The sequence below is a fragment of the Lagopus muta genome, chromosome 17 (assembly GCF_023343835.1).
Source record: "Lagopus muta isolate bLagMut1 chromosome 17, bLagMut1 primary, whole genome shotgun sequence".
Classification (NCBI taxonomy): Eukaryota; Metazoa; Chordata; class Aves; order Galliformes; family Phasianidae; genus Lagopus; species Lagopus muta.
Genome location: NC_064449.1, coordinates 12619057 through 12631119, shown reverse-complemented (window position 1 = coordinate 12631119; position 12063 = coordinate 12619057). Strand labels below are relative to the sequence as shown.

Genomic DNA, 12063 nt, shown 5'->3' with positions numbered 1-12063 from the left:
AGTTCACACGTGCTCTAAAGTCAGCAGGAGCTTTCTAAACTGACAGTAACATTCTTCATTGCATAGACTAAGACTGTGGCAGATTCAGGATCAAGGTAATTGTAATAGAGCCAGCTTGCACAAGAACACTTGCCTCTAATGGCAACCAAACTTGACTAGTTTAGCCCCTTTTCTAACCAAGCCAACTAAAGATCTGAACTGGCCTTACCAGTTCCCAAAGCGGTACTATGCTATTACCTCTGTCTAGAAAGAGACCAGTGCTCTTGTTCTAGGCATCACCTGGTTAATGTTAGCCAGTGGCTCCTCGTCCTGTACCAGCATCTGAGAGAACTGCAGGCCCTGCTCAGGACTGACTCTCATCACGCTTCTCAGCAAGAAGATCCAGTCTGGGGTATAGCCAACCTAGAGATTTCAGGAAGAATCATGCATGTCTGGAAAGTTTTAAATATTTTAAGCCTTCTAAATCTGTAGTGTAAGTGCTATGAGCCACACGGAACCTTGTAACACCCATTCTCCATCTTCCAGGAATTCTCAGACAAAAGCATTGTTTGTACGTTAACACAAATTCAGTATTTGCTTATTTAGCAACTGAACTTACTCTAGGGCAATTTTCTTGTTGACTTAGAAAATTACTAGAAACAAATCAAGAGTCTGAAGGCATTATCATACACAGTCCTAAATTTATAAGTGCATATCCCACAAACTACTTTGTAATTTGCAAAAAAAAAAAAAATCTCTTCCTTAACGATTTAGGAAGAGTCATTTTTTATAAGCAGCTTGAGCCAGTTCATAATTTGATAGTATAAGAATTCTGGAGGTTCTAATTTCAACTTTCATAGACCATATTATTAGACGTTAATCACATACTATGAATTCTACTGTTTCTTAGTCTTTGCTAGTTATCCTGTTTTTGAGTAAAAAAAAAAATAATCAAATTTCTCATGGAAGATAACTTGAGAACACATACACATTAAACATAAGATATAGTCTGGCAGCTTGTGATAAACAACTTTACCTTTTTAGCATACAGTACTATTTTCTGGAATTGACCAGTTTCAGCAAAGCACTGAATCACTTTGTTTGGCACATTAGCACGAAGGTAGACACTGAGTGCAAGGGTTGGGTCAGCTGTCTTCACCAAGTCTCCCAGCTCCTCTGAACACTCCAGCTGAAGAGAAGTGATATTTTGTCAAGCACAAGTATCCATATATGTAGCATGAGTGAAAGAGTTGTTCACACTCAACTGCTACAAGGCAGCCAAATTAAGTTAGCATCAAGATCAAGCCTACCTTGTCTTCCTTCAGCCATTTCTCCAGAAGCTGCTTGCGGCCTTGCTGTAGAACAGGGCGACAGAGCTCCAGAGACTCAAACTTGTTCAGCTGTCCTTGGTCAAGCAATATTCCAAAGTACTGGAGCAGTGGAGAGGCATGCCCCGGCTGAGCTGGTACACTCTGGAACTTCCTGATTGTATCACTGGTACGTAGAATTCCCTGTAGAGGCACACGATACAGAGAAGTAACATTTAATTTGTGAAAGCTGAATAGCGTTAGAGGAGGGGAAAAAAAAAAAAAAAAAAAAAAAAAACCAAAGCAGGTGTTAAGTTCAGCTATCCACCGAAGAATTTACTCTTAATCTCTCAGGGTGGAGACTTTAATCAAACCTAAACCAAAAGATCTTCTAGAAAGAAGTCAGTGCCCACAGCAAGTCAAGTCTGTGTTGGAAAAGTATGGCAGATGCTCCTTGATGGTATACAGGAGAACATATTAGACAGAACAATGAAATGAACTACAGACAGCTTAGGTTAGTATTGAAGCATTTTAGCTCTTGAATGTCAAGTGCTGAAGTGCAAGTCAACTAAGCTATGGCGGTCTAAATGGATTCTAACCTCTACCCTTAAAATAACTCACCTTTGGTGCAGATGCAGCTACTTTAGCAGCATCTGCATAGCTTCCTTGAGCAAACAGTGTGTTAAACTTTCTGGCAAATAATTCCTCTGCACCAGCAAGATTACTACGTATAGCCATACGCAGACCCAAGTCAGGATTCTGGAGAACATTTGTGGCATAGTTCACAATGTTGTCTTCTTCGACACATACAGAAAGCACCTGGAAAGGATAAAAGGCATAACTAAGACTTACTGCCCTTTCCAATACTACTGTATACAACATAACAACTGAATATCTATTCAGACTGTCAGCAAAGCAGCAGATTATCCAAAAGGAAAACAAGTCAGTTTCTCCTTTCAAGCAGTCTGTACTAGGAGAGGTTAAAAAATGGATAAAAATCAAGTAGTTACTCAATCCCTGCAACGATGTTTTTTTTTTATATCAAGTCACTCATTAGGTTTACTTACATTCCATCACAGCCTTAGAAGACTTAAAAACACACTACTGGATTAGTTACCTGTCCTTTTTTGTTGACACCAATAATGCCTGAGGTAGGTTCATGAGAAGCTGTGACAAAAATAGTGTCGGCACTAATACGGTTCATGTAGATGCAAACTCCAGACTCCAAGTCATACATGTGAATATATCCATACTTTGTGATCAGGTAGATAACACCATGCTTAATTCCAATCTGTTAAAAGATAATCTTTTACTAGTATAGACTAACACAGCAACAGTTAAGACAACTGCCTTTAGCCTAGTCACAAGACAGCACTGCAATGACATGCCTTTGCACTAACACTAGGAACAAATACAGCTTCAGGCTTCTCTGTTACAAATTCAAAGCAATGAATGGCTCTGATAACCATTTAGAGCCATACCTCCACTGAACACATGCAGAAGGAAAACCAAGATTCATCTGCAACAAAGACCATACTGTTCTAATGAGTGAGGATGAGGGATATAATTTGGGCATAATTAGTATTCAGGTCAGATACACCAGTACAAGTTCATTTTCAGAAATCTTGTGTGATAATCCCACTCTTTTCCAGCAAGAACCAATCAAAGCACCAGCAGAACCTGAACCATGCTCAGCTGCTGAGGGCTACTGTTTAGCTGTCAAGTCTCAAAGCCAAGGAAGCTTTCAAGCCAATACTGTATTTAGAAACAAGTACTTCCACTTTGGAGCAAGACTTCAGAGTACACGAAGCCTGCCATGCACACACTTTGTGTTGTTTACCTCAGTTCATTAAGGCTTATCTTTGTTTATTCACAAAGCTGGTATATTAGATTGGACAGCAGTTGCATGCTCCAAGATGGTTTGTTTTTCATATTGTAAGTTTGGTCTGTTAAAGTAACCATTCATGTTCTTTTCCTAAAAAAAATTTCCTATTAATATCCTAAGGTATCTTCTTCTCTGTTGCTACTACAGGAGGTAGACTAATATAGGGCTCTCCGCTCTGTTTGTCTTATGACATTACCTGTAGATGAAATGCCAAGCACTGTAACAATTATATTTAAAACCCTGACCATTAGTAGACAGTTCAATAGCCTGAAAAAAGCAGAATTATCCTGCTATCAACAAGCATTATCAAATTAGACAAGAACTTACGAGTACTGCTGTTCTGACAGACTGCTTTCAATGCTTGGTATCAAGTTACTTTCGAACTGCTGTTATTAAGACAAAGCAAAAGCTCATCAAACTTTTTAGCTATTCAAAAGGAGTTCTGACCAATGTCAGAAACATTCTACCAGAAGACAAATAATTTTTTGTGGCTTTTTTTTTTTTAATATAATTAAAGTTCACATATTTAGATAAATACAGCCTACATATTTGTGTGAGAGTTACTGTTTTACTGTCTAGTATGCTTCCCATAAATCCATTAATACCATTTCCAAAGTTCAGAAGAATAACAGCAAAGCAATTGTAGAAAGTGTGTTTGTTTTTTTTAATGACAGATGCCTGCTACTTGCCAGCTATTACGCTGCTTTGCGTTTTTGGTCATTTACCTGCATTGCCACAGGAAAGTCTGTCTGTGCCTCAGGTGGGAAAAACACATCAACAGCTTTCTTAACAAATGGCTGATTTCCAGTAGCTGGTTGACCCACCTCAATTATGTGAAGCTAAGAAGAAAGAGTACATGTCACAAGATCACTAGCAAATCCAGTCACATGAAAGAAGTTTCAATCTTCAGATAAGTTGATGAAGTCATCTGTCACCCTTGGCCACTAAAATATCTGTCCAATTCAGAAATACTCTGGAGAACTGTGCTCCAGATTTTTATAAGAGAAAAAAGAATGAAGTTAACCAGAACTTAACAATGTAAATACCAGGAAAAGCTAAAGAATGTCTTCTATAAAAGCATAGTGTATATTTCTATTTCAAGGCACTCAACTTGTTCCAGATGTTTTGAGTTTGTCAATTTATCAACAATGTGTAAAATATAAGAATGAAAGAATAAAAAATTGTAATGTGACCTCTGCCCTTTACAGACTGCTAACAAACATTGTAGGATATTGACCTGCTGTTGAGTCTCACTATAAGTTACATACAAACCTACCCAAGCTGCTAAGGCTTACCTAGTCTCTTCTAAATTTTAGACATAAATGGCTGCTTTATGACTCGATTTCATTACACAAAACATAATGTGACCATAACTCAATGCTTTGATCTCAGTTCTTATTACATCTACATTGGATCTTTTGCTTAAGCTTTACTAAAGGAATTCAGACTTTTAGCAGTTTCTATTATATTAAAATAAAGCATTTACATACCAACTGAATATACTGCATGTATGGTTCACAAGCTGTTCTTCAGTCAGCTGAATGTGATTGCTGAAGTTCTACTAGTAATGAGATGTGCTATACCAGAACAAGAAAACAGATGCAAACTTTACCTTGCCTCCTGCAGGACTCCTCACAGCAAAACAAAAGAGGGTGGAAGGTTTGGCATTTCCATCTATTTTGAATTCTGCAAAAGCTGCTGCATGGCCCTCTATAGGTTGGGAGACTTTTCTATCAACAGAGTAGAGCTGCATTGCACCAACCACGCGATTTTGCTAGAGGAAAAAGGAAAAACATCAGCTTTTAGAGATAACATTTCAAATATTTATAGAACAAGACTTTAGGGACAGTCGCTTAAAGAGAGACAACTGCCACTTATCCCCTCCACCAATGTTTTAATCATATTAAAGGTCAGGTTAGTCTTCCAAAATAGGAATTTTTGAAGTTTTGATCTATAGAAACTAAAGTTAAGAAATTACAGCAGCTATAAGCAAAGGAAAATGGAACAAAGCTCTCCTGACCATTTTCTTAGCATGATAATTCCAGGTAACTTACCTGCGCTGAAATTCCTATCAGTAACAGCCATTTTTGATGTTCATCAGTTCTGTAATTGATGATTTGGCAGCCTGCAAGACTAGCATGCCTGTCAAACATCTTTTGGGGCTGAGATTCTCCCTCCATGCTCCAGTGGTAGACTGCTGTCTCTGTCACCAAGGCAACTGTATTCACAGATATCCATTTCCAAAAGATCACCTCCTCTGCCATAGCATGGGCTTTCATTTTACTTTTCATTTCAATGTTAAAAATCTGTAGCGTTTTTCCAGCTGGTATGACAAAACCCAAGAAACATCATTGATCAATTATTGTAATAACCATCCTGTAGTTCGCCTACTTACAATTCTGCTTAAACAGCTATTCTGGTGATCTTACAGGCAGAGTTAGTACCATGTTACACCCAAGTGTACTTTGATACCAGACTTGTACCAAAATGGAAACCCTTCCCAACCTTTAACTTCCTCCAGCCACGAAGCAAAAGAGTCTTCATGGACACCTACATGACATTCTAACCAACAACTGACAAGCAAAAGCAGTCTAACTACAAGGTGCAGTTAATAAACTATCTAAGCTATATATAATAAATAATAAACTATAAGATATCTATATATGGATAGTTATAAGATATCTATATGATAATAAACTACCTAAACTATATAATTTACTTGAGTAAATTCTGGTTTACATAGGAGCACTGGGATATCAAATTATAGCTGTCTAATTGATGTAATTTAGTATAGCAGAAAGAATGGCTCCAGTTTGCGTCAATTTAGTAGCTTTTGTAGATCACCCAGACTGAAGCCAGCAGCAACAGACTTGCAACAGCTCTTGAAATAGCTAGACCACGGTTTTTGTGGGTGCAGTTTTTTTTGTTTTTGTTTTTTGTTGTTGTTGTTGTTGTTGTTGTTTTTCTGGAACCAAACAGGCTCTGCACTTAACTGGGAAATGGATGGGCTCTGTAAAACAGTAGTACAAACTACCTGCTGGAGAGGCTTTTAAAAAGGTCAGAAAGTTTATAAAGAGGCTTGGAGCTTTAGTTCTATAAAAGATTGTTTCACAATTTGGGTAACTATACTGAAACTTAAAGCTCGACTTCAGCGGTTCTCTGAATCACCAGAAGAAGCAAGGGTAGAATTACAACTAAAATAACTGAGCCAACACTGAATCACCAGAAGCAGCAGCGGGTAGATTTACAACTTATATAACTGAGACAAATCCTTTTCAAAGAATAACGAATTCTATGTCTTGCAGGAAGTCGAAGTGTTATTTTACTTAACTTCAAATAACAGAATTTAGCTCTAGGAAATACCATTTTTACTGTTCACAAGACACCCACTCAGACCGCTAGAGTATTGGTTTGTATCTCCTTTACTTGCATATTTCTGAAATGTCCTTTCTGGGTAAAGAACTGCCTGACGGTCAGATGCAGAGAGTGGTGGTAAATAGAGTCACATTCAGCCAGTGGCCAGTCATAATTAGTGTTCCCCCAGGGTCAGTACCAGGGCCTGTCCCAATCAAAATCTTTATTGATGTCTTGGATGAGGGCCTTGAGCGTACCCTGAGTAAGTTCACAGATGGCAACAAGTTGGGAAGAAGTGTCAATCTGCCTGGGAGTTGGAAGGCCCTACAGAGGGATGTGGACAGGCTGGATAGCTGGGCTGAGGCCAATGGAATGAACTTCAACAAGACCAAATGCTGGGTCCTGCACTTTGGCCACAACAACCCCAGGCAATGCTACAGGGTTGGGGCAGAGTAGCTGAAGACTGCATAGAGGAAACAGACCAGGGGGTATCAGCTGACACTCAGCTGAAGATGAGCCAGCCATGTGCCCAGCTGGCGACGAAGGCCAGTGGCATCCTGGCTTGTATCAGCAAGAGCAGGGAAGTAATCAGTCCTCTGTACTTAGCACTGGTGAGGTGACACTAAGTACTGCATTCAGTGTTGGGCTCCTCATGACAAGACATACAGTGAGGCCTTGGAGTGTGTTCCAAGAAAGGCAACAAAGCTGGTGAGGGGTCTTCTGAAGCACAGGCCTTATGAAAAGCAGCTGAGGGAGCTGGGATTGTTCAGTCCAGAAAACAGGCTCAGAGGAAACCTTATTGCTCTCTACAACCACCTGAAGGAAGGCTGTGATGAAGTGATGGTCAGCCTTTCCTACCATGTAACTAGCAAGAGGACTAGAGGGAATGGCCTCATGTTGTGCCAGAGGAGAATCAGGCTGGAAACACTTCTCCAAGAGTGGTCAAGCACTGGAACAGGCTGCCCAGGGTGGTGGAGTCACCAGCCCCAGAGGTGTTCAAGAAATGCTTAGATTTTGTACTGAAGGACACAGTTTAGAGGGAAATACTGGCAATAGGTGGACAGTTGGACAGGTAATCTTAGAGGTCTTTTCCAAAGTTTGCAATTCTATGATTCTGCAATATTGGAAAGATAGATGTAAGCTGCTTCCAAGAGATAATAATCCCAAGCTAATACCTACCTGATTGCTTTGTAAAAGTCTAGAATAACATACACATTAAATTGATCATAATACTTTAACACAGTGCCAAAACACAAAGCAAGACTTCAGAGTTACTACATGCTGAATTTATGCTCCTCAGATTAACAGCAAGCAGATCTATTAATCTGATCAGCTAGCTCCAGTAACAGCCTGTGAGCTTTATTTAGACAAAAAGCGGCCTTCTTCTGATCATGCTGCAACTTCTGCACATGCAGTTACTGTATTATATGCATGCAAGAAGCACCTAGGCAAAAGACTAGTGCTATCAAAGCACTGACACCTATAGTGGGCTATAGTGTGTGGCATCCAGAAGACAGATAAGCAGTTCAGAAAGAGCACTAGTTCAACATCTAAACAAGAACGCCAGTATGTGCGTACAGAAACTGCTTTGTCTTGCTCAAAAGAAAGCAAGACAACCCTAGCTTAAAGAATATGGAAAGAATCAATAAGCTACAAAATTACCTAAAAGCTTGTGCTTGTCTATTTTCTAGAATAAAAAACTGTTGTAATAGAGTTGGAAATTGCTTTAAAGGCTTCATCAGTTGACTAGCTCTGATGGTGATCAAAAGGTCCCCAGCAATATTATTTCTTAAGTTTGGCAACACAGTTTCAAGCTTCAGAGCTCTAAACTGTAATTAAACCACAGTAATTCAGTTATTTGGATTAAGAGAGAGAGAGAGAGAGGAACCTGCACTAAGATCACAAACAGCATGGGCAAGTGACTGAGTCTTCTGTGAACTTGACTGCTTTTTCAGGCCAAAACCTGAGACAAAGAGCCAGACTTCCATGGGTTTTCCTTATCAAGACACCAGACTGATTGGTATATTTAAGATAATTCACTGCAGATGTAGTCAAGGAAGCTGGGGTTTTTGATTGCTGCTCCATTTGTTCTTATAAACACTGGCACAAGAATTTAGATTTCAGTTTACCAGAACATTAAGTTTCTCCATTCTGTGAAGAATGGAAGAATGCCTTGAGTACTGCATCCTTCACTTGTAACAACTGGAGACTACTTTCAGTGCAAAGCAAAGCAACAGAACCTTGGAACAAGGATAATGCATGAAGCTTGGTAATGCCAGGAGAACGCCACATGCAATCCAGAAATTAAACAGTTCTTGAGTTAAAATGAGAGTATGCACTGTTTCATTCATAGTTTGAACAGGATCGTATGTTAATTGCTCAGTAATTCTTGGATAATGAGCAGCTCCCAGTCACAGTACACTCAGTCACAACACACAACAGTTTTAACTAGTGATGCCTCAGCTACTGATGCCTGTCAGTCAGCAGGGAAAGTCTGTTGTGACAGGCTAACTTCAACCATGTCTTTGGTGCAGTTTACTGCAATTCTACCAGTTATCTTGAACAATAGCATGTGGGCTAGGTGGCTCTATTAGTTCTCTTTTCTCCTTTAATCTTTGGCTACTAGACATGATATAAGAAAAGCTGTAAGTTTGCAATACCTGGCAATTTTGCAAGTCCATGTGACATCACACAAATAACTTTGTTCAGAGGACAAGTTTACTCACTCTGCATGGACAGGATGATACTTTTCAGCAAGTCTAACACTGGCAAGAAAAGTGATACTGTTACAATCTGATGATAATCTGTTCAGTTAGCATGAATAGGTGAGTTTTAAAAACAGATGATCCTGTTTCCTTAAGAGCTAGATTAAGTTCTGCTAGTACAAAAAAGGCACTTTCCCTGCCAATAAAGTTTGTTAAAAGAGGTCTGAAGTTAAGGATAGTGAAATCAAATAAATCTGAAATAAATCTGTTCATTGTTGACTTAAGTCATATCCCAAGTAATGCAGTCCTTTGCAAGATGTAAAAGCATCTCAACTAAACCACAATTACAGCTCAAGTCAAATGTTAACACATCAGTTCTCACCTAATGTCAGTGTAAGTCCAATATTATAGACAGCAAGATACACATTTTGTGTCAGTTTGAGGAATGTTATTTCTTAGACCCCTACAGAAATTCATCACAGATTTTCACACTGGATATCACATTTAGGAAGAAATGAATAGCACACAGGACCCGCTAACAGAAGTCTCTCGAAAGTACTGAACGTGGTTTTGTCTATCAACTGTACTTCCATTATATATATTCACACACACAGAACACTCTTCTCCTCCACCTGGTACAGTCAATAGTCAAAACAGACAAATGAAGACTAAGATCCTCTATATGGCTATGAAGTGAACTGTCAAATGGCTATCTCAAAGTTCAGTACTTTTTATGAGATTAGACCAGTCTGTAGTACTAAACATGAAATAAAGTTCACTCGCCATCTGTTTACATAAGATGCAAGAAGAAAATACATAGCCAGTGACAAGTAGTTATTGAAGCTAAGTACTAGAAATTACTCATCTAAGAAATATAGTAAAAAATATTTGGGGGGAGCACTCAGACCTAAAAACAAAATAAACACCACATGTGAGGTCTTCCATCTGTAGGTTCTCAAGGTTATCAAACTAAACAAATTCATGCATTCAGACTTTCATGCTGTCTCATGTAGTTACTGGCCAGCCTTATAATAATTTGTTTGTATCCAGTAAGCACTTACAGCAAAGCTAAGTACAGAGCAGAGGGCACAAGCAGTTTTAGTCTTTCCCCACTCATCCCTACAAGTGTCCATTATTCTCTGAACATCCACTTGTACTCAGCGAAAACATCAGGCAGCATTGCCAAGCATCTCTCACCTAGTGGTAGGCAAACCATCCAAACATTACTGAAATATTCACAACCAAGATCTAGCAGGCAAGATATTATTTTACTGTACTTTCTTCGTATAAACCTTACACAGCTCTTACGCTTTAGAGCTTACATGAGCAATAATGAAGCTAAATAGTAGGCTTCATATTACAAGAATAAAGGGTTACTCACCTTTTAGTGCAATTACTTTAGAGGCTGGATTCATGATGGCACTTTCAGCAGAAATTGGACGTCTGATAGGTGATGTTGGATCACTCATGTCAATTATTACTACTTGTGCCTGCTCTCCCACTTTCTCCCTGATGCAAATGAACTTGTCAGATTCCATTGTTAGGGTGCTGAATCCAATGTTTGCTGGGTTAATGCCCAAATTTTGGAGCTAGAAAGAGGGAACGGTCCTTTAATATTCTTATCATGAAGATTTATCTGTCTAACTTAAGTTCCTGTACATAAGATCCCCTCCTGCTATCTCACCTGATCCCTTGTTTCAGTTGCTCGCATCATACGTAGAGACAGACTTATTTTCTTCTCCCTCTAGAAGGGATCGATATTGCAGAATTCCCATAATATTTAAGGAAGGCATCAGTAGTTCAATTACCAGTCTAAGACAGACTGTTACATTGATCTGAATATACTCAGGAACTGGTAAGGACTGAATTAGTAACACTTATCTTCACAGGTTTTACTTCAGCTTCTCTGCTCAGATACTGTAACAAGCATACCAAGGTAAGGTTGTAATGCTGAGTTCCTTCCCAAGGAATGGCCTGAAGACATCAGAAACACCAACTGCAACATCTACAGCATTTATAATACAATTAAAGAAGCAGTCTTAAGTCCTTTAACCTCCCTCCCAACTGTCAACTCCACATCATCTCTTTAGGAAAAGGAAAGCTGAGAGAGCAATAGATAGACGAAAAACATACTTCATTCCAGGGCCTGTCCTTCACTGCAGAGACCACACCACGTCTACCTTGGCAAATCTAGACCACCAGGTTCTATCTTCACAGTACTGCCAGGACTAAAAATTAGGATGTAAGCCAACTCTTATTTTCATCTGGAGACAAAGTGCATGATTAGCAATGCCTTCTTTTTATCCATCTTTAAAAGCCAGACCAGTTATCCTCAGGGTACCCTAACCCCTGACTGGAAAGACTTGGATGGGGAGCAGAATAAAAACGCCCTGACTCAGGTGGAAACTGTTAGAGACCTGCTGCTCCACCTGGGCTGCAACAAGTCCATGAGACCAGATGGGATCCACCTGAGGGTGCTGAAAGAGCTGGCAGAGGCAATAGCCAAGCCACCAACCATGGAGGTGTTCAAGAAACATTTAGATGTTGTACTGAGGGACATGGTTTACTGGGAAATATTGGCAATACATTGACAGTTGAACAGGATAATCTCAGAGGTCTTTTCCAACCTTGGTGATTCTGTGATTAGCAGGTCCAGGCATCCCCAGAATCAGTTTAGAATATCTCAGACACATCTTTCCTCTTTTCCTTTGAGTATAGCACCAAGTACTTTCCTTGAAGCACACAATAACCTGAATGCATTGGAATTGCAGTCATAGCTTGTGTTTATACAGCATTTATGCTACCTTTTTTTACCTGGTAACAGCTACCATGG

The 12063-nt window shown here is 39.4% G+C and overlaps 1 protein-coding gene across 9 annotated transcripts in view; it reads right to left on the bottom strand.

Annotated features, from left to right (window-relative positions):
• LOC125701542 (clathrin heavy chain 1-like) overlaps window positions 1-12063 on the bottom strand; it is a 50694-nt gene that overhangs the window by 30081 nt on the left and 8550 nt on the right. For 7 of the 9 annotated variants that reach the window (XM_048963703.1, XM_048963707.1, XM_048963702.1 and 4 more), the window contains 9 exons: window positions 10612-10819; window positions 5226-5494; window positions 4784-4945; window positions 3897-4010; window positions 2404-2577; window positions 1908-2105; window positions 1290-1490; window positions 1016-1168; window positions 280-402 (listed from right to left, as the gene is read on the bottom strand). In XM_048963703.1, coding sequence (XP_048819660.1) covers window positions 280-402; window positions 1016-1168; window positions 1290-1490; window positions 1908-2105; window positions 2404-2577; window positions 3897-4010; window positions 4784-4945; window positions 5226-5494; window positions 10612-10819 — 1602 coding nt within the window. Of the gene's footprint in view, window positions 1-279; window positions 403-1015; window positions 1169-1289; window positions 1491-1907; window positions 2106-2403; window positions 2578-3896; window positions 4011-4783; window positions 4946-5225; window positions 5495-9185; window positions 9291-10611; window positions 10820-10914; window positions 11158-12063 lie in introns of those variants that run through there. The other 2 variants (XM_048963705.1, XM_048963710.1) reach the window with 2 other exon arrangements.